Source organism: Loxodonta africana, chromosome 24, assembly GCF_030014295.1.
Source record: "Loxodonta africana isolate mLoxAfr1 chromosome 24, mLoxAfr1.hap2, whole genome shotgun sequence".
In the NCBI taxonomy this organism is placed as follows: Eukaryota; Metazoa; Chordata; class Mammalia; order Proboscidea; family Elephantidae; genus Loxodonta; species Loxodonta africana.
In genome coordinates, this window is record NC_087365.1 from 27,096,971 (window position 1) to 27,119,848 (window position 22,878).

The following is a 22,878-nucleotide window of genomic DNA, read 5'->3' on the forward strand; positions in this document are numbered from 1 at the left end:
TCTTTCACAGGCCATAATCAAAGTGTTGATGCAGTCATCTCAAGACCTGACCCTGGATGGGTTCACTTCCAGTCTCACTCATGTGGTTGTCTCACGGTTCAGTTCCTTGTGGGCTGGAGGCTACCCTCAGTTCTCTGCCACATGGGCCTCTCCATGGGCAGCTCGCAATATGGTAGCTTGCTTCATCAAAGCAAGCAGGAAGAGCCAAAGAAAGAGTGTGCAACCAAGATGGAAATCATCGTAGTCTTTAATAACCTAATCTTGGACATGACATCCCATCACTTATACTATATTGTTTGTTACAAGCAAATCACTAAGTCCAGCCCACACTCCAGGGGAAGGGATACCCGAAGGCTATCTCCCATATCATTGATTTCTTAATTGACTGTTTTTATGCAAGATTGGAGGTTGAGTTTTGTCTAGTGCCTTTTCAGTATTGCTAGAGATAATATTATGATGTTTCATCCTTAGCTCTTTTAATGTGTTAAAGTATGTTAATAAGTTTCCTAATATTGAACAATTCTTGCATTCCTGGAATAAACTCAATTTGGTCGTGATTCTTTAATGGGTTTGCTGATGTTTTTAGGGTTTTTTAATTCATTAGTGAGATTGGACTGTAGTTTTGTATGTGTGTTTCATTAAGTTTTGGTATCAATGATGTACTTGCTTCATAAAAAGTGTTAGAAAATTTTCCTTTACTATACCTTTTTTTTGGCACAGTTTAAGTACTACTAGGATCCCACTGGGATAGTCAGTGCCTGGTACTTTTTGAACGTTAGCTCTTTGACAACTTTTTCTTTATGAAAATTAGTCTGTTTTGATTTCATGTTTCTTTTAGTTTCCTCTCGTACTCTAAAAGGCCTATGCAAATAGTGCACCTAATGGTTACATCTGTCTTCTCCAACTTTGAGAGGAAATTTTAGTTAACATCTGTAATCATTGGCAGTGTAGTAGGGCAAGAGGCAGGGAAAGGTCCTTTGACCCTTGGTCTGTCTGTCTGTGGTGCTCTCCGGTGGCTTTGGCTTTGACAGACTCATTGGTAACACAGGACCATGCTGAATGATGGTCTAGTGCTCCAAGCTAATAACGTCTTATGTCCTGCAAACCATAGACAGAACTTTATACTCCCCACTTGTGAACTCCGCTGCCAGGCAGGTCCCTGCCTCCTTCCTTGGATAGCTTTCTCCTCCCCCTTTGTCTTCACCCTGACCCCATAGCTTATTTTCCTGTGGATCACACACAGAAGGTCCCCTAGGTCGGGAGTGGACAGAGTAAAGTCTTGGTTATCCCAATATTGGTAATAACTGCTTTGCTTGACTTAACAGGAGAAAGAGGGTGCAAACAACTAGAGAACACAGGCAAGTGGCTCTGCAGGGTGATGGGGCCCCAGAACGGAAGAGATGGGGAAAGAGAATACCAAGGCTGGTGGGGAGGGAGTGAGAGGGCAGGGAGTAGGAGTGTAAAGATGGACATTTGCTTGCTGGCACTCATTTCCTTGGCCTGCAGAGACTTTGGAAACCCTGGTGGTATTGTGGTTAAGTACTGCGGCTGCTAACCACAAGGTCGGCAGTTCGAATCCACCAGGTGCTCCTTGAAACTCTATGGGGCAGTTCAACCCTGCCTTGCAGGGTCACTATGAGTGGGAATCCACTGGACCACCCTGGGTTTTGGCAGAGACTTTTAGAAAGCAAGGTGCAGTTTCGCAGTTGAGCCACAAGGTGGCCCATGCCTGCCCAGGAACTTTTCTAGGAAGAGGAAAGCTAAAACAGCCCAGGGGCCATGAAGAGTGTGGGTGGGGTGGGTAGGAACTGCCAGGTTCCCAGGGTTTTAATGCCCAGTGTCCTGTCACCACAATCCACCAGCAGACATTAAGAAGGAGTTTCTTTACAGTTACAGTCGTCCCTCAGTATCCATGGGCATTGGTTCCAGGACACCCCGCAGATACCAAAATCTGCGGGTGCTCAAGTTCCATATATAAAATGGTGCAGTATCTGCAGTAACTTACGCACATCCTCCTGTATACTTTAAATCATCTCTAGATTAGTCCTGATGCCTAATACAATGTAAATGCTATGTAAATAGTTGTTATACTGTATTGTTTAGGGAATAATGACAAGAAAGTCTGTACGTGTTCAGTACAAATGCAGCCATCATAGGCCTAACTACACAGGACACGTCAGATGGAGGCGAGCAGTGCTTAAGTGAGTGCTGGAGAGACTACGGGTCTGTGAAATGGCGAGAGCCTACAGCAGCGTAGGCCTACGTATCACTTTTTTTTTTCCTGAGTATTTTCGATCTGCAGTTAGTTGAATCCGTGGATGCAGAACCCTCAGATATGGAGGGCTGACTGTATATCTATTTGAAGTTGGAAGGACTGTTTTTGTAGTCTTCAAATCCATTGGTGAGTAGCTTGTTCTCTTTTGCTGAACCTCTCTGGATGTTGTGGTCTGTGCATCTCTCGACAGGTCCAATATCCCATGAGCAGAAGCTGTCACAAAGCTTGGAAATTGCCTTGACGTCGACCCTTGGCTCCATGCCCTCTTTCACGGCTCGGCTGACCAGGGGACAGCTCCAGCACCTTGGCACAAGAGGGAGCAACTCTTTCTGGAGGCCAGGTGCCAGCTTGGGTAACATGGGTCCCATCCATACCCTGGGAGCCTTTGAACAGTGGTCTGTTTTCTGCGCAGTGTGTAGGGCGCTGTCTCTGGGCGATCTGTGGATCTGTGTGCCCAGCCTCCTCCTTAGCTCCAACACCCAGGCCAGGCAGGAAAGCCTCTCCTCTCTCCTTTGCCAGTGGGAGTTAAACTTTGCAGGAGAAAGACTGTCTTTAGACAACTATTAGTAATTCTGTGAATTTAGGGCTTGGCCAGTCTTTACTGTCGTTTTTTGGTGAGATTTAATGTTAATTCTTCTGTTCTGAGGCCTTTTATTGGTTTCTCTTTTTTTGTTTATTTTCTAATTTAATCTGTCTCCCGTCTGGCATCTCGGGGACTTTATATAAATGTGGAGGAAGGTTTGGGTTGAATATGTCATCTTCATCCCTTTCTGTTAGACATTCTTATCAGTGTATTAGTAAAGACAATTCCTAAAGCAGCTTACTGAACCAGTTTTTGCCTGAAATGAACTTGGAAACACATTTATGATAGAATCTATTAGATTCAAAGCAAGAAGTACTGACTGGGATATTGTTGGATTTTTTTTTGTTTGTTTTTTACAAGATGAAGCTTTGTGGGGCTGGTGATAAAGTGTACACTTGATTCCTCCCACCTCCCCAAAGCCAGTCCCTTCCCATTGTCTAGATCCCAGACCTTTCTCCCTTTTTGTCTCCCATTTCCCACCTCCTTGTCTCTTTCCTGCCCGCTCTGATTGGGTTTCTAGTCTGACCATTCCCAAGGCCTGTCTTGTCAAAGTGACCAGCAATTTCTATGGCCCAAGATTGCTGGTTGCCTACACTCCCAGAAGCATTTGATGTGACCAACCAGCCCCTCCTTTGTGAAACACCTTCTCTCTTGGCCTCTGGGCTGTTGTGCTCGGTTTTACCTCATACTCAATGGTCCCTCTACAGTTTCCATTGCCGACTCTTCCTCCCCTGTGAGACTCTGGCCCCGACCTTGTTTTCTCGGTACTCTTTCTCACCCCGAGTGAGAGCGCACTTGTCCAGTGAATACCCTATGTTCTGCTGTAGCTCCTGCCTCTCCTTGGAACTCAGCTGCTTGGCTCCGCACATGGGCATCTCATGGACCTCTCAGACTAAACATTCTAACGCTGAACTGGTAGCGTCACACCCACACATGCACGGCTCCGAGGTGAGCCCAGGAGCTCATATGCCATTTACGGGAACTCTCGCTTGAGCTCCTAGTTTCTGCAGTCTACTCAACACCTCCTTTGTCCTTCGGAACTCTCGCTTGAGCTCCTAGTTTCTGCAGTCTACTCAACACCTCCTTTGTCCTTCAGCCAGAGAGCCAGAGCTTTAGTTTGCCTGCTTTACCATGCAATTCCTGTGACCACATCTGTGACCTGCGCCTAGTGGCTGGAGGACAGAGAGAGAGAAAAAAACAAAAGACAGGATTTTTCCGCTACTCTCTGTAACCCTTAAAACCAAACAAAAAACAAAAAACCAAACTCGTTGCCTTTGAGTTGATTCTGACTCTAACCCTTAGGGGAATTCACTTTCTTATTCCTCAGACCAGAAGGAAAGTGTTGTTGTGGAACTCTTTCTGGCCTTGCAGTACATACTTCTGGGTGTTGAGCTACTTTTGAGCCAAGGCCAGGTGATCTGGGGGGAGAGGGCACAGGAGACTCACTGCTGGATGGTAATCCTTCATCTTCTGGTGTCCTTTCCCAATCTGCCTGCTTCCTGTTACTTTTCAGAGTCCTTGGACGGAGTTCTCTGCCCAGATGTTGCAGTTGCATTCAGTGGGAGGGGCAGAATGGAATGTGCTCATTACTCTGTCTTGCCGGGAACTGGAACTTCCCTGCAGACACGTTTTAAAACCACCACAGCACATAAAAATCCTCACCACTAGATTCATTAGCATAAAAAAAAAAAAAAACTCATTGCTATCAAATCGATTCCAGCTCACAGTGACCCAATGTATAATTCGGTGCCACTAAAGATATTTCATATACATTCTCCTTATCATTCAGGTTCATTCTGTTAAGTTACCTGTGGACACATTTTTCCAAGGCAAAGGAAACTTGAGGCCAGTTAAGTTCTAACTATGGATTTGGGGAGGCACACCTGGGAGAGCGTTCTGCACTAAATGCCCTTCATTGCTCAGGATTCCACAGAGTCAGTAGCCAAAGACAGAGTTTAGTAGTTCTCTCTCTCCCCTCCCCCCACTAAAGAAAAAATTCTCTTCTGGTCTTTCCTTCTTGGCACATTTAATCCATTGTCAGATGTCTGGTAAGTGGCAGCCTGGACCTGGAAAGAGACTGTTTTGGGGGTTTGGGTTTCCAGTCTGCCCAGAGCATAGTAGTTTCTTCCTTGATGATCTTTGTTTTCGTCCTTTGTCACTGAAACGTTCCCTGGGGTTCTAGGCCTCTGAAACCCTTTAATGGGGCTGCTGGGCAGTGCTGGAGAGAATTAGGACCCTTACATATTTCACTGGTGGGGTGGCAGGTGTGGCTTTTAAGACTCAAATGGAGAATGAAATCTGACGATACACCTATGGGTCAGACGGACCTCAGAATCATCTAGCACAGAACCTGGTATGCAAGAGACACTCAGTACATGTAAGTCAGTGTCCCTTTCCTTCATCTTTTTTTTTTTTCCCCCCCAAACATCTGGCCGGTGCGTAGCAGAAGTTTACCTATACAAAAGGGAAAGTACTCTTTCCACTTACTGCAAAATTCTTGGGCTTTGTGCCCATGAGAGACACCTGGTGCTTTTAGGTTGCTTTGTAATTAGGTTGTTGACCGGGCTTTGAAAGCACAGGAGCAGGACAGTCAGGGGCATCTTTCTGGAGGAGGTGTGGTCTGAGCTAAGTGTCAAAGGATAAGGGCATTCTAGGCCAAGGGAGTAGTCCCTGGGTGGTGCAAAGGGTTAACATGCTCAGCTGCTGGTTAGCAGGCCGAAGGTTCAAGTCCACCTAGAGGCACCTGAGAGGAAGGGTCTGGCTATCTGCTTGTTAAAAATCAGTCATTGAAAATCGTATGGAGCAGAGTTCTATTCTGACACACATGGGGTCGCCATGAGTTGGAGTCGACTCCATGGCAACTGGTTAGGCAAAGGGGACGGCAAGCACAAAGAGGCCAGCGATGGCAGGGTATGTGCAGGCAAGAAGCAGTTGGAGATTTCTGGGTTCTAGTAGACAGGACTGAGGTGAAGAGAGGTGAGGCTGGACAGGACAAGCAAGGGAGTCCTAGTTGTCCCAGAGGTGTTGAGGAGTCCCTAAGAGGTGGAAAGCAGAGGCATGGGGGAAGTCTGGTTGTGTTTGGAGTCACTGAGGGCAGTTTTGAGCTGGATTAAAAGGATAAGACTGTAGGAAAGCCATCCAGTTAGGCTGGAGATGAGAAGGTGGCCTGGATTATTGTAATGAAAAAGAATGGGGAAGAGGGGGTGGGTGTAAGAAGCATTTGTGAGCAAATTGGTTTGGGGTGCTTTTAGGGTCCCCAGGGGTGATGGTATGGGAATGGAGAAGTGAACCGCAAGGAGGACAGGTGAGCACACACCTGCATATGCTGTTGTCTGCCCTCTCGGGAGGTATGGGTTGAAGGAGAAGAGCAGGTTTCTCATGTCAGGGCCACAAGAAAGAGCCAGTGCAGCTGGAGGGACAGGTGTGGCAGGACCTGCCCACCGTGGCCCTCATTCAGGAATGCCCTGCAGGAAGCATGGAAAGAGAGCACCTGTGCCTGCCCCTGGGGCTGTGCAGCACAGGAAGGGGGCTGGGGGGCTGAAGAGAAGCCGGCGCCAGGCTCAGCAGGCAGGTCTGGTGGCCTTCCTCCCCTCTTCAGCTACCCCAGCCCTGCAACACTGGGCCATCTTTTGCTTTTCCTTTCTCTTGTACTCTGCCCTATATGGTTGCTATGAGTCGGAATCAACTTGACAGCACTGGGTTGGGTTGTCGTCTCTAACCTTTTTTGCAGCTTGTGACTGCCAGGATGAACCTGTACCTTGCTCGGGCCTTGGTAGCCTCTCTGGGGAAAGTGTATCTTGCTGGGAGTTCAGGAGGAAGGGCCCAGTCCTGCCCAGCTGCCCCCAGGAGCCAACTTTTGTTGAGCATTCAGGGGAGCATAGAGATATGATCAAAGATGATAGAGATGAGGCCTTCCAGATTCCAGGCTCCCTGCTACCTCTCCTCCCAGATCAGCCAGAGGCAGCTGTGAGGAGGCTGAGGCAGTTGCTGCAGCTTTGGTGGGTGTGTGGTGGGCAGCTTCTCTCTTCACTCCCAGCACATGCTGTCTTCTAGGAAAGACGTCTGACCCAGGGAGCAGCTTTCCCTAACCTTGGCCCACTTTCCTCCCTGATTTACCAGAGCAGCCTGGGAGCAACCTGGGCCCCGAGTGCGCTACCTGCAAAAGAGTGTTCTCTCCCTACTTCAAAAAGGAGCCGGTGTACCAGCTTCCCTGCGGCCACCTCCTGTGCCGGCCCTGCCTGGGTGAGAAGCAGCGCTCCTTGCCCATGACATGCACAGCCTGCCAGCGGCCGGCTGCCAGCCAGGACGTGCTGCGGGTCCACTTCTGAGCGATCAACCTCAACGGGAGAAGACCCATCTCTGGGAGGAGTCACAGCTCCCGAGGTCTGGCCAGGGCCCAGGCACAGAGTGGGGTGCGAGCGGGTCCCTGTGCTGCCTTTTCTTTCCCAGGGGTCTTTTCCTTCATCACCTCGCATAGTGTAACACACGAGGGTTGAGGGAGAGGGTACGACCCTCCTGCTTAAGTGGCAACAGGATTACAAAGCCATAGGTTGTGCTAGGAGGGATGAGGGAGCTGTCCCTGCCGTCCTGTGCCTCCCTGCCACTCCCCCTGCCAGACCTCAGGGCCTCCTGGAGCCAGACCCACCCTGGGCAGGAGCACCCTGCTGAGGGCCCTAAGTTGTCTGCACACACCCCTTCAGGCTTGTCTGCACACCCCCTCCCGCGGGGCAGTTGTGAGCAGAGCACAGTGCACTGTGGCTCGGGACCTATAGGAGCATCTCCGCCTTCAGAGTGTCATCCCGAAGTGAACCACACACAGGGGTCTGTGGGGTGAGTGACTCATCCTCCCCACCCCCTGCACTGGGAGACCACTCTGAGCCTTAATAAAGGATTGTTGACATCCGCTGTGGGCGTCTTCCTGGTGGCGTGCCTGTCTGTGTCGTCATTATCATGTCCCCAACCCGCCCCCACACAGTGCTCCTCACAGGGCAGTGCACACAGCCAGGGGAGCCCCTCCCTCTGCTGTAATTCCTGTCAATGACTTTAAAGGACAGAAATGCTCATTTTCGGACCTGGCTGATGTGTGAGGGCCCGGCATCACGGGTTTGAAGGTGGGCCTGTGTTGGGGTGAGGCTGAAAAGCCTTCCTCCAGGGAGGGCCAGCCTGCACTCAGGCCTCTCTCTGGAGCTCTGGTGGGAGAGCTGGCAGTGCCATCACTGCATTGGGAAGGTGCCTTTTCTGCATGAGGTCCATTTCAGGAAAACACTTGTTCATAGGCTGCTGATTTTTCATTCAAAATTCAGCCGCATGGAGCCCAGAGGGAAAATATGTATGTCTACAACTGTATTTACTGTATTGAATAGACTCTAGTCACTTGAAGAATGTCAGTGAGAAAACACCATGCTATTCCCAGTTCCTTTCTGAGCACATTTGGGAAGGAGCAGCCCAGAGATGCTTTAATAATATCTTATCTCTGTGATTAATCACAGGCAACCATGGACAGGCTGTGGGCTACACATTCCTGGTCCCAGGAGCCCCAGGAGCCAGCCGACTGCTCTCTTCCTCTCACACAGGCCCGCTGCCGTCCCCGGAAACACAGAGGAGGAGGCTGGTGTTCTCTCTGGCTTCCCTGCTTTGCTTACAGGGCAGATAGAATTCTAGTCCTTACAATTGCAGGAAGGTGGAGTTTGTTAAAAATTTGGATTCTTGGTCTTCAGTCCAGACCCCCAGATTTATAGTACCTGGGGTTGGAGTGTCCTGCCTATACAGGCTATTCACATCCTTTGCTTGGGTGAGGCACGAAGCTCATTCAGGGCATGTGGCACTGGGCCTCTCTGAGGGCAGGAAAGCCAGTCTAAGGGCAGGGAAGCCAGGGCAGGCACCGCCACTGCCAGGGGAGGGGAGCAGAGCGGGAACCCTGCCCTGCCCTCCGCCTCCCGCTGCTGCTCCAGCCTCTAACTCTGCGGGCCATTGTTCTTGTGCAGCCAGCCTTGGGCCCCTCTGCCCTCACCTACAAGGGCTAGGCCATGGTAGTCACCCTTCAGTTGCCCCTCTAGCCCCTGGGCAGGCAGAAGGGGGGCCAGCCGGATGTCGTCCTGAGGGAAGAAGAAGAACCAAATTGCCAGGAAGAAGAGGAGCAGCTGCTCAGAGCTCACAGGGTACTCCATCTGCCAGTGGACCTTGCAGTGTCTGGACCCTGGGGCAGAGCCGGCCCCTCTACCCCCTCCACGCCTGCCTTGCCCCCTCCTGTGGGTCTTCAGTCTAAGGCCTGCTGGGTGCTTCTCCGTTCCCCAGGAAGCAGGGGCCTCTGACGCCTAGGTTTGCTGTATTAAGTAGGTCTGCAAACAAAGAAGTGTCCGTGGAAGAAAATGCCCCACCTGGCTGCAAGGCTGCTGCTCAGCCTCCTACCTGTGGTATTGTGATGCTGGACTGGCTGCCATTGTGATGGCCACTGGGGTGGGAATAGGGGGCTGCTTCAGGCTGGACCCCTCCTGCAGGGCACATGTGTATGGTCTGTGAGCAAGACCAGCCCCAGAGCAGCCCCCTCTGCTGTCTTCATCGCAGCCCAGCCCGCGGGAGCCTTTGCCACTGTTGTAGCAGCTCACACATGTATCATCTCTCAGGACTAGTTTGGAAGAGGGATGGCTGGGGTGGGAGCCCTGGCTGGGCTGGGAATTGGCCAAAGCTCTGCTGTTGAGTAGATAGCCCCTAGGCACCTGTGACTTGTTACTGTCTAGTCGGCTCCAGCTCATGGTGACCATATGTATAACAGGATGAAACTGCCCAGTCCTGTACCATCTTCATGATCATTGGTTTGTTTGAGTCCAACATGTAGCTAGTTAATTTAGTTCCTTGGCTACACCAGCTGCATTTCAAGGTCTTAATAGTCACAATTGGCTGGTGGCTACCATATTGGCCAGAACAGATAGGGAGCATTTCCATCACCACAGAAAGTTCTTTTGGGCAGTGTTGGGTCAAAATATGAACTTAGTGAGACTGGCCCTTACAACCCCCTTGTCTCCTGGAAATGTTAGGAAACACCCTGACTTGGAGAAGGGGGCTGGTAACGGATAGCAGAATTATGGGACTTCCAGAGGGAGAATCAGATGTGTGTGAACCTTCCTGCCTCCCTGGGCACAGGGCCGGCCCTGCTGTAATGCACTCCCTCCCTGCAAAGATGGGCCAGAAATTACTCCATCGGCCACTGTTGATGGCCCAGAAGTGTGACAAGATCTCACAGAGTAGCACAGGGATGAGGTGGAGACGAAGACCGAAGAGGCAGCCTTGTGGTGGCAAAGTTTTTGCATGAAGGTTTGCACCAATAACAGAGTAATGCCACCTATGCATAGGCACACTCTTCGGAGAGGTTACCAGCACCAATTTGGTGCTTTTTCTTCCAATGTTTTTCTATAAAGAAAAAATGTATATGTATATAGTGTGTGGTTCTGTTACCTGCTGTTTTACTTAGCATTATCTCATGGACATTGGCGTTATCATTAGGCACTCCAAATATAAAGATCATTTGGAAGAATAAGCCAGAATAACCATGGAAACCCTGAGAAAGAACAGTTTGGATGGCGAGAATTAACCCATGGATAACTGATCAATAGGACAGAAATAAAAATCCAGAAATAGCCCCAGCTTCATTTGAAAATATCGTGCTCTATGAAGGTGGCATCACCAATCAATGGGGAAAGATGGGCCTTTCAACAAGGGGTGCTTGTGATCACTGGAAAAATGAAACCAGCTAAGAACTAGAAGGAAATGGGGGAAGTCCTTTATGATCCAGAGTAAGGAAAACCTGATTCAAAATTCTGAGACAGAGAAAAGATTGATAAACTTGACTGCATTTTAAAAAAAAAAAATCCGAAAAGTAAAAAGTCACAAACTGAGGAAATGTATTTGCAACTTTATTACAATGGTTAATATCCCTAATATACAGCTTCTAAAAATATTCACGATTCAAATGGCCTTAAAACATGTAAAAAGATGCTCTACCTTGCTCATAATGAAATGAATCCAAATAAAAACCACACCGAAATACTATTTCTTGCTTAGCAGGTTGGCAAAAAATCTAAACATTGGATCACAATCTGCCAGTGAGGCTGTGGGCAAACAGGCCTATCCTATACTGCTGGTGGGAATGCAGAAGGGAATTTGACAATATCTAGCAGTTACATATGCAGTTACCCTTTGTCCCTGTCATCCACTTCTAGGATTCTATTCCAAAGATCCCCTGGCAAAAATATAAAGAGAACGATTCCAACCCTACCAGCAAGTAGCCTGAGCAGGCAGGGCTGGGCCATCGGAGGCTAAGGAGCCAGTATTACCTCACTATGGAGGGGCCAGCTATGCCCAGCATATAGGCCCAGGAACACATGATTTACACATCCGCAATCTCGTGCATACTGCATCGTCAAAGAGATTATGGAGATCTTGAAACCCATCCGTGTTAAAAACGTCTGCATTCAAAAGTTAAAAAAAAAAAGTATGTATGAGCACAGTGTCCTGGGCATTGTGCTGAGTGCTGTCTATGCATTATTTCATTTAATGCTCACAACTTTTTGAGGTAGGAGGAAACAGGCACAGTTACACAACTAGCTAATCTGACTGACTCCAAGGCCACCAACTCCAAACTTCCGAGATGCTCTGTGGGTTGCATCACCTGCACATTCTGTCACTGCAGGGCCTCTGAAGATCCCTCCATTGGGCAGGGTGTCAAAATGGCGTGGCAGAGGTGGCTGACCACCTCTAACTTCACAAGGGGGAAGGGAAATCAAGATCAACAGCCCAAGGCTGATTCCTATGAGTCAGAGGTCAGACATACCTCCTCTCTCCAACCTTTTTACCAATTCTGACATCAGCCATCCCTCCCTTGGCACCCTCTACTTCTCTGCTGGGTATGATAACGTGTTGCAATGACCACACAGAACTACAGACAATACTCACATTTATAGGGCTTATTAGGGAAGTAACAGGTTACAATTCAGGTTCAGGAATGCTCAGGATACAGTTCTTCCATCAGGACAGCCTCTTAGCCATGCCCACAGGCAAGTCTCTCTCTGGCCCTAGGCCTCTCAGCCTAGCCTCTGCCCTGTTTGGCAAGTGTTACAAAGCTCTTTTAGCTCTGCCAAAAAGTGCCCAGAGGGCACCCCCCCCCCCCCGCCAGTAAGCCTTGGCCCAAAGGCACTCAGCTCTGTCTCCATGGGTCGGCAAACCTAGCTCCACCAAGTACCTGGAGGCACCCTACTCCTGCAGGTGCTCAGCTTTCTCACTCTGGTCTGCCTCTGCTGCCATTTATTTCCCTGCTGCTGTTTATCTCCATCTTCGTTGTTACAGATCCTTCTCTCTTGGTCTCCTGGTTCCAGGAGCTTCTCAGCACAGGGATCCAGGGTCCAAAGGACACGGTCCACTCCTGGGTCTTCTTTCTTGGTGGTGGTAAAAATCCTTCCTTCCCACCCCTGGGATGGCTCATTTTAAGCCTAGTGGGATGGCAAAACTGACCAATCCCCTTGTTATGGTTCCATAACATTATTTGCATGGTCCCACCCCCACAAGAGTGCCATGTACCTTATTTACATTATTAGCAAGCTATCCAATCTCCTTGCTGGGCCACAAGCATCTTATTTGCATAGCCCCCCCCCCCAATCATTTGGTGGGAATTACAGACTGTAGCTAAAAGGGCCATATTAAGTAATTCACTACACCATACAGGGTATACGGGCACTGCCAGCACTGAGCTGGTGGGAGACCACACAATGACAACTGCAGGACACTCTCCACTTGGGTCCAAGTCAGCCATGTGGTCCAGACTCAGGCACAAAGAAGTCTAACTATGGAATAATGAACTCATTGCCAGGTTTCAGCACAGCTTTTAAAAATTCAATGATATCACACGTCTAGGCACAAAACTATTGAGTAGCTAGAGTGAATGGAAGAAATGATGAAATAAAAGAGCTGAACGTAAGAATTCAAAGGGCAGCTTTAGAAGACAAAGTATTATAATCACATGTGCAAAGACCTGAAGTTAGAAAACCAAAAGAGAAGAACATGCTCAGCATTTTTTCAAGCTGAAAGAACTGAAGAAAGGATTTAAGCCTGGAGTTGCAATAGTGAAGGATTCTATGGGCAAAATACTGAATGATGCAGGAAGCCTCAGAAGAAGATGGATGTTTACAATAGCAAAAAGATGGAAGCAACCAAGGTGCCCATCAACAGATGAATGGATAAATTGTGGTATATTCACATAATGGAATACTACACAACAATTAAGAACAATGATGAATCCGTGAAACATAACATGGAGGAATCCGGAGGGCATTATGCTGAGTTAAATGAGTTGCAAAAGGACAAATATTGTATGAGACCACTATTAGAAGAACTCAAGAAAAAGTTTAAACACACAAGAAAATATTCCTTGATGGTTATGGGGGAGGGGGAAGGGGTATTCACTAATTAGATAGTAAACAACTATTTTAGGTGAAGGGAAAGACAACACACAATACAGGAGAGGTCAGCACAACTGGACTAAACCAAAAGCAAAGAAGTTTTCTGAATACAACTGAACACTTTGAAGGCCAGAGTAGCAGGGATGGGGTCTGGGGACCATGGTTTCAGGGGACATCTAGGTCAATTGGCATAATAAAAGGTATTTAGAAAACGTTCTGCATCCCACTTTGATGAGTGGTGTCTGGGATCTTAAACTTTAGCAAGCAGCCTTCTAAGATGCATCAATTGGTCTCAACCTGCCTGGAGCAAAGGAGAATGAAGAACACCAAAGATGCAAGGTAAATATGAGCCCTACAGACAGAAAAGGCCACATAAACCAGAGAGTACATCAGCCTGATACCAGAAGAACTAGATGGTGCCCGGCCACAACCAATGACTGTCAGGAACACAACAGAGAACCCCTGAGGGAGCAGGAGAACAGTGGGATGCAGACCCCAAATACTCATAAAAAGACCAGACTTAATGGTCTGACTGAGACTAGAAGGACCCCAGTGGTCATGGTCCCTAAACCTTCTGTTGGCCCACGACAGGAACCATTCCAGAAGCCAACTCGTCAGACATGGATTGGACTGGACAATGGATTGGAGAGAGATGGTGATGAGAAGTGAGCTACTTGCATCAGGTGGACACTTGAGACTGTGTTGGCATCTCCTGTCTGGAGGGGAGATGGGAAGGTAGAGGGGGTTAGAAACTGGCGAAATGGTCAGGAAAGGAGAGACTGGAAGGAGGGAGCGGGCTGACTCATTAGGGGGAGAGTAAATGGGAGTATGTAGTAAGATGTATGTAAGTTTATATGTGAGAGACTGACTTGATTTGTAAATTTTCACTTAAAGCACAATAAAAATTATTTTTTTTAAAAACAATGGACAAAGAAAAAAAAAATAAGGCTCCAGAAGTTGACGGAATACCAGTCAAGACATTTCAACAAATGGACACAGCACTGGAGGTGCTCACTCACCTATGCCAAGAAATTTGGAAGACAAGCTTCCTGGCCAACCGACTGGGAAAAAAAAAAGGAGAGATCCATATTTATGCCTATTCCAAAGAAGAGTGATCTAACCGAATGCAGGAATTATCCAACGATGTCATTAATATCACATGCAAGTGGAATTTTGCTGACAATCATTCAAAAACAGTTGTAGCAGAGTATCGACAGAAAACTGTCAGAAATTCAAACCAGATTCAGAAGAGGACATGGAATGAGGGATATCATTGCTGAAGTCAGATGGATCCTGGCTGAAAGCAGAGAATATCAGAAAGATGTTTACCTGTGTTGACTATGCAAAGGCATCCAATTGTGTGGATCATAACAAATTGTGGATAACACTGTGAAGAATGAGAATTCCAGAACACTTCATTGTGCTCATGAGGAACCCGTACATAGATCAAGAGGCAGTTGTTGGAACAGAACAAGGGACTACTGCATGGTTTAAAATCAGGAAAGATGTGCGTCAATCACGGTTGTATCCTTTCAGCATACTTATTCAACCCGTATGCTGAGCAAATCCGAGAAACTGGACTATATGAAGAAGAATGTGGCATCAGGATTGGAGGAAGACTCATTAACAACTTGTGTTATGCAGATGACACAACCTTGCTTGCTGAAAGTGAAGAGAACTTGCAGCACTTACTGATGAGAATCAAAGACTACAGCCTTCAGTATGGATTACCCCTCAACATAAAGAAAACAAAAATCCCCACAACTGGTAATTGGGAGTATGTAGCAAGGTGTATGTAAGTTTTTATGTGAGAGACTGACCGGATTTGTAAACTTTCACTTAAAAAAAACAATAAAAATTATTAAAAAAAACAAGTGGAAAGCTTTGGGGGGAAAAAAAAAACCCCTCACAACTGGACCAATAGCAACATCATGATAAACAGAGAAAATATTGAAGTTGTTCAGGATTTCATTTTACCTGAATCCACAATAAACACCCATGGAAGCAGCAGTCAAATCAAAGGACACATTGCTTTGGGCAAATCTGCTGCAAAACAACTCTTTAAAGTGTTAAAAAGCAAAGATGTCACTTTGAGGACTAAGGTGCTTCTGATCCACGCCATGATATTTTCAGTTGCCTCATATGCTTGTGAAAGCTGGACAATGAATAAGGAAGACCAAAGAAGAATTAATGCCTTTGGATTATGGTGTTGGCAAAGAATATTGAACATACTGTGGACTGCTAAAAGAACGAACAAATCTGTCTTGGAAGAAGCATAGTCGGAATGCTCCTTAGAAGCAACGATGGACAGACTTCGTCTCACATACTTTGGACATGTTATCGGAGGGACCAGTCCCTGGAGAAGGACATCATGCTCAGTAGAGGGTCAGCGAAAAAGAGGAAGACCCTCAAAGAGATGGACTGACACAGTGGCTGCAACAATGGGCTCAAGCTTAACAACAACTGTGAGGATGGCACAGGGCTGTGTTTTGTTCTGTTGTACATAGTGTCGCTATGAGTCAGAACCGACTCTTCGGCACCTGACAACAAGGCACGAAAACAAGATTGTTCCCCAATAACAGCTCAGTGGACTTAACTGCCTGTAGACTCCTCAGTCTCCTGGTTGAAATATGAATGGAAAAGTACCCATCCCGTGTGGTTACCATGTGTGGTTACCTGAAGAGGAGGAGGGTGTGGGAAGGAGCAGGGAAGGGACAGATACAGAGAGGTTCTGGAATGGTTTTTGGCAGGCTGCAACCAAAGGCAGTGGATGCTAAGACCCTATGGAGCTTTGAGTGCCTCACTCCAGACACAGACCCCATTTTTTGATTGTGTGAGGCTGAGGGAGATCCAGTTTGAGAGAGAAACTGGGTGATTGGGAAACAATGTGTGAGTTGGTAACAAAATGAGCCCTGGGTGGTCCTGGTGGTGTGGGAAAGTATGAGGGACAGACAGATGAGGACAGTCCCTGGAGGGTGACAAGAAGCAGAGGCTGAAGTAGGGAGGGCTGAGACTGCTGATGCCTTCTAACCTGGTGGGGAGAGCTGGGCTTGGAAAGAGAGGGAGCAGGGACACCAGCTGACCTCTACTTCCCAGACCCCTGCCATGATTCCCTGATTCCCTCCCTATGGGCCCAGGGCCCAGACATCAGCAGTGACTCAGCTGATGAAATGCAACCCCATGGCTTGTTAATGAGGAAGCCTGTAATTAGCCTATTTCAGAAACCAGTATCCTCCAGAGAGAAACCCTCTCACCTGCCTTCCCCTCTTCCCCACCCAAAGAATGAGATCAGACTTGGAGAGATCTGGCCCCTGGAATGGTGATGGGGGTGGCATGCACACGCTTATGCATGAAAGGACCCTGGGAAAGTGACCTTCTATAATGAGAGGATGGAAATGATGGTCAATGGCTCAGACTCGGAAGTTGCTCTACCTCAGTAATCGGGGGAGGCTTGGGTGCAGCCTCATGGGGTGCCAGAGCTTGTACTGCATGACACTTGCAAAGCTGTGACCCATGAGGTTCAGTCTTAGAATGATAGGAAGCAAAAGAAATATTTAGCCACCAAAATGCCACTTCACACTGTGACATTACCCAAGCAACATTTCCAAAAATTCCCTTCATCCTTCTATCTACCTCCCTCATTACTGTACTGCAGCTGCTCCCAAACCTCGCTTTGCAACACCCCTTGGAACAATCTATCCCAAATGTCAGTCTTCTCCCTTCCTTTTCTTCTGAATTTGCATTGAGATGGTTTTAAAATACGGTTGCTCACCAACAAAATGAAGAGACAACCCATAGATAGGGAGAATATCTGATTAAAAAAACCATTGCCGTCAAGTCAAATCCAACTCATACCGAACCTAAAGGATAGAGTAGAACTGTCCCATAGGGTTTCCAAGGCCATAAAACTTTTCTGAACAGACTGCCACATCTTTCTCCTGCAGAGTGGCTGGTGGGTTTGAATAACTGGTCTTTCACTTAGCAGCCCAGCTTAACCACTGTGCCACCAGGGCTCCCGAAAATCTGATATAGGTCTAATATACAGCAAAAACTTCCACAACTTCACAACAAAAAGACAACTCAATAAAAAAAATGGGCAAAGAATTTGAACAAACGTTTCACCAAAAATGATATTCAAATGGCCAAAAGCACATGAAAAGACGCCCAACGTCATTATCCATTGTTGTTGTTAGGTGTTGTCAAGTAGGCTCTGACTCATAGTGACCCTGTGTACAACAAATGAAACACTGCCTGGTCCTTCGCCATCTTCACAATCATCGCTATGTTTGAGCCACAATGAGATATAGCTTACCCGCATTACAATGGCAGTGATAATAAATAACAGAAAACAAGAGGTATTGGAGAGGATGTGGAGAAATTGAAAGCCTCACCCATTGCTAGTGGGAATGCAAAATGGTACAGCTACTGTGGAAAACAGCTTGGTGGGTTCTCAAAATGATGAATACAGAATTACCATATGACCCAAAAATCCCAGGCCTAGGTATACACCCAGAAGTAAAAGTAAGAACACAATCAGAAACCTGTACACCAATGTTCACAGCAGCACTTTTCACCACAGCCAAAAGGCGGAAGCAACCAAAATGTCCATCGTCAGATGAATAGACAAGCAAAATGTGATATTTACATACAACGGAATAATACGCAGCCACAAAGAGAAATGAGGCCCTGATACACACCACAACATGGATGAACCTTGAAAACATATGCTGAGTGAAATAAGTCAGGCACAAAGGACAAATACCATATGACCTCACTTGTATGAAATAAGCAAACATATAGAAACCAAAGATTATTCGTGGTTAGCAGGGGTGGGAGGGAGGGAGAAAGGGGGAATTTTATTTGGAGAGTACTGACTTTATGTTAATGGTGATGGAATAATCAGGAAATAGATAGGGATAGGGGTTGTGCAATATGAAAAGGGTAATCAGTGCCACTGAATTGTGTGTGTAGAAACCCTTGAATCGGCGAATGTTGTGTATATTTTCATCACAAAAAAATTAAATCCAAATTTTAAAAAATACAGTTGTACATTAGTTGGCCCTCCTTTTTTGATGACAAAAAGGTAAGCTAGTTCCTTTTCTGGACTCTGGATGGGCTGTGGCTGCCTATGTTACCAATAGAGGGTGGTGGAAGTGCCCCGAGATGGTTTCTGAGGCAAAGTCATAAAATGGTACGTCTTTCTGCCTTGTTTATAGCTCTGAGCCACCCTGCAAGAAATCCAGCTATTCTGAGGCTTGGTGAGACCGTGGCCACAGACAGAGGCCATGTGGAGGCTAATGCTCCAGCCCACAGACCCAGCTGAGCCCAGCCTTTGAGTTATACCAGCCCAGGTACCAGAAGTGGGCGTGAAGAAGTCTCCAGATGATTCTAGCCCCCAGTGATTCACTCTTCCCAGCTGAGGCCCCAGACCTTGTGATGCAGAGAAAAGCTGTCTCTACCATGCGCTATTTGAGCTCCTGACCCCAGGATCTAGGAGTGTAAGAAAGTGGTGGTTTTCTGCTACCGTGTTAGGTGTGGTTTGTTATACAGCAGCAGGAATTGGAACAACCACAAAGTCCTAGACAACTGCTGCAGACGGGGCCAGGAGAAGGAGGGGAGCAACTAGGAGGGCAAAGCCAGGATATTTCTTAGCAGTGAGGGAGGGGAAAGACTGAAAATGCCCCTATGCTGACGACTTGTAGCCTGGTACAACTGTCTCCCAGTGGGCAGTTAGCATAGATCAGAGGTACGCGAGGCTCACCTGGGCATGCAGAACGCAAACTCAGATGCTCCTGTGCTGGGTCCTGCGGACATATTGATGGAAGGAATGGGAGAGACAGGGAAACACACAAATAAAGCAGTTTTAGGCAATCCCGTCCACCTGAAGGAGGAAGTCAGTTTGGCTAAGGTGGGGGGCAGGAAAGGTGGGGCATTGGTTCTGATTCTGGAAAAATATCTCCCAGGCATTTTTTGGGTTTTAGTTCTATAACAGTCATTTCCCCTTCCTAATATCACCCTGATTTTCTTTCAAGCCATTTTCCTTCTTCCATTGGAGATAGTCTGAGGGAGCTTTATTCAGACACCTAAACCCAGTGCAATCGAGTCTAAGGGGTAGGCGTATGACTTACATTAAGCCAAAAGTCGCCCCCTCCCTGGAATGTGAATCTAAGCAAATGGACAAGGCTGAACACCCTTGAAGTTGTCCTATAATAGACACCACTGATGCTGCACCCAGATTCTCTTTACCATCCTCAGATGCTGGGAGTACTGGTTGCTAATGACTCATAGCTGCCCATTCTCCAAAACTTGACCTCAGTAATAGAAGTCACCTCACCAAGAAAATGCCTGTGACATTCCTGCCTCCCACCTCTTGGCCAATGACTGAGTAATACACACACACACACACACACACACACACACACACAAAATCAGCCCTTCTGCCTCAAAGTGGGGCAGCTCTGGTGCCATTCACACTCAGAGAACCCCTCAGGATCAGGCCGAGACTAGCCTCCAGCTGAGACCGCATCTTACCTAGCTTCTTCCCTTGCCCTGTCCTGCTTCCCTGGGCTTCTCCTGGGACCTTCCCTCACATGTCCAAGAATCCCCAACTCAGGAACTGCTAACAGGGAGCCTGACATACCCTTTTCATGAGACTCTCCTGGGTTTGTGTTTGTGGCCCTCCAGAACCAACCAGCTTCCAAGCCTTGTTCTTTAGTCTTCCCTTAAACTGTAAACTCTCAACAGCTTTCCAATAAATTCTTTTTGTTTTAATTTCCAAAGCCTGATACAGAACATGGAACCAGAAATGGAGGATTCTCAAGGACATGAGAGGTGTGTAGGATTGTCTGGGAAGGGACAGAAGGCAATGAAACTAACCCTCATACTGTGGTTTGAACCCTGGTCTCCTATGGCAGGTGGGATGAAGCAGCTGAGTCAATGGAGCCGTGTCAAGTTCTGGGAGGCTGTGACCTACTGTCACAAGATATCAAGGTCTGAGGCTTTCAAGGGCAAGTATTACCTTAGACTCATGCAAGAGAAGCCCTGGCTCTGTACCTTAGAGGCCCTTGTCTCCTCCAGCCCCTCCATTCCTCATAGAGCGAGGCACCCACAGGGCCAAGGGATATGCCCAGCCAGAATCTGCACCCTGTGGGCCGTGGCTGGGAAAGCCTGCCTAACTTCCCCAATGGCTGTTTCCGGAGCTAGAGAAGTCCTCTTCCCTGGGCCTGCCTCCCCAAGGGTGGACCACGCCTCAGTGGTATAAACAATAGGCCAGAGTGGTGGAAGGGGGGGCAATTTGTGAGGTGCACGCACAGAGCTTAGACATGCAGGCTGCGCTATCTGTGTATGCCTGTGAGGTCCCTGGAGTGTGGCACAGAGCTAGGCAGCAGGGAGAGGCCAGCTCCCCAAAGTTGCCAAGTTCTGATGCAGAATTCAAAGAGTTCTACAGAAAATTCTACATTGGAACTTGGCCTTCCAGGTCATTATGAATGTATATTTGTCAAGGTAGGAGGATAGAACATGTTTTATTTTACATTTTGTTAGCTTGTGTTTGTCGTTATTGTGAGTTGCCGACGAGTCGGCTCCAACTCATGGTGACCCCATGTACAACAGAACCATACGTTGCCTGACCTCACACCACCATCTTGAGCGTTGGTATGCTTGAGCCCATTGTTGTGGCCACTGTGCACACTGAGTGCTTTCTAACATAGCGAGCTCACCTTTTCAGCACGATATAAGGCAATATTCTATTGTGATCCATCGGATTTTCACTGGCTAATTTTCGGAAGTAGATCATCAGACCTTCCTTCCTGGTCTATCTTAGTTTGGAAGCTGTGCTGAAACCTGTCCATCATGGGTGACCCTTCTGGTATTCGAAGTACTAGGGAAAGAGCTTCCAGCTTCAGAGCAACACCCAAGCCAGCACAGCACAACAACTGACAGACAAGTGGCGGGTATTATTATTAGACAAACAGAATTTAAGGCAATAATATGAATAGGGATAAAGAGGGATTTTATTTAATGATAAAAGGAATAACCCATCAAGAACATGTAACAGACTATCGCCCTGTGATACTATTTAAACCTTGAGCCAAAACTATCCCCTAAGGTCACCTTTTCGTGAAATAACAGATTGGGACACAAAATAAAGCATATTTAGTGCTTCAGTAAGAAACCGTATGTATGAGACCAAAAGGTCAACAATCACTCTAAAGCAAAGATGAGAAGATAAGGGGGCTGGGAAACTAGAGTACTGGAAATGGAACAACCAGAACACAAAGAGAACGTTGACACGTTGTGAAAAATGTAGCTAATGTCACTGAACAGTTTGTGTAGAGATTGACAAATGGGAACCTAATTTCTGTGTAAACTTTCACTGAAAACATGATAAAATATTAAAAAAAAAAAAAGTAACAATCAGAAACCTGTATGTACCTAACAGCATATCTTCAAGGTTGGAGAAGTAGACAAATCTTTAACCAGAGTGAGAGGCATTCCCAGACCACTCATAGAGAATGACAGTTATGTGAACATACAGGTAGGAAAGCAGGGGAGCTTTGAATCATTCAAGTCTCAGTCTTGATCCCTGTGATGGTTGATGTTTTGTGTCAACTTGGCTAGGCCATGATCCTCCATTTTGTGATCTGATATAAGGGGATTTTCCTCAGGGGTGTAGCCTGCATCCAGTATATACGGATGTTCTGGCAAAGCTCTCTCTCTCTCTCTCAATCTTGCATCCAACTCGTCATTCTCTAACCTCCAGTTCTTGGTACGAGAGCAAGCAGCCTGCCACCTGACCTGCAGATTTGGGAATTTGCCAGCTCCTGCAACCACATAAATCAGGAGAAGCCTTCAGCCTGATGCCTGACCCATGGATTTGGGACTTGTCAGCCTCCACAACTGTGTGAGCCATTTCCTTGAAATAAATCTCTCTCTCTCTCTATATATATACATTTCACTGGTTTTGCTCCTCTAGAGAACCCAGCCTAAGACGGTCCCCTAATTCTAAAATAATACAATTACACTTCAAAGACTAATGTAACATTACCAAAAGTGACCACATACTAGGCCACAAAGCAAGTCCTAACAAATTCCAAAGAATCAATAGAACACAGAAGACAAAGGTCCCCAGACTGTGGAAAATTCCACTGCCTCAAGCAGCTTGCTTGGCAGGCCCCATAGCTTTACATTAAAATACTGGTTCCTCCCTCCTTAACTGCTGCCCAGAACTAGAGGAAACTGGTGGAAATCAATGTGGACATTCAGGTTAACCTTTTAGACATAGTAGACATACATAGTAACTTCCCTGCCTCTGGGTGGAGTTTAACTGCCATTTTCTGAACACGTGATGCATGAAGTTTTATGTAAACCCCATTGTGCCTGTGTAGTATCATTAAAAATATTGCTGATGTAACTTGTATGAACTTCCTAATTGCAAACCCCTTAAATGTAACCTTCTCCCTTGCCTTCACTGAGCAGTCTTGGCGGCAGCAGCCCTGACTGTTTCCTTTCCTTACAGAATGAAATAAAGGTGCCTTTCTGCTCTCCCGCCTCGGTCTCTCGTTTATTGGCTG

At 47.1% G+C, this 22,878-nt stretch overlaps 1 protein-coding gene across 11 annotated transcripts in view; it reads left to right on the forward strand.

Annotated features, from left to right (window-relative positions):
* The window catches only part of UBOX5 (U-box domain containing 5), a 44,864-nt gene extending 32,602 nt beyond the window's left edge, over positions 1–12,262 (forward strand). For 4 of the 11 annotated variants that reach the window (XM_023550071.2, XM_023550075.2, XM_023550072.1 and 1 more), the window contains exon 4: positions 2,466–4,557. In XM_023550071.2, the coding sequence (XP_023405839.1) occupies positions 2,466–2,842 (377 nt within the window). In that variant the 3' untranslated portion in view covers positions 2,843–4,557. Of the gene's footprint in view, positions 1–2,465; positions 4,558–6,977 lie in introns of those variants that run through there. The other 7 variants (XM_010591566.3, XM_003411612.4, XM_023550074.2 and 4 more) reach the window with 6 other exon arrangements.
* The last annotated feature ends 10,616 nt before the right edge of the window (positions 12,263–22,878 follow it).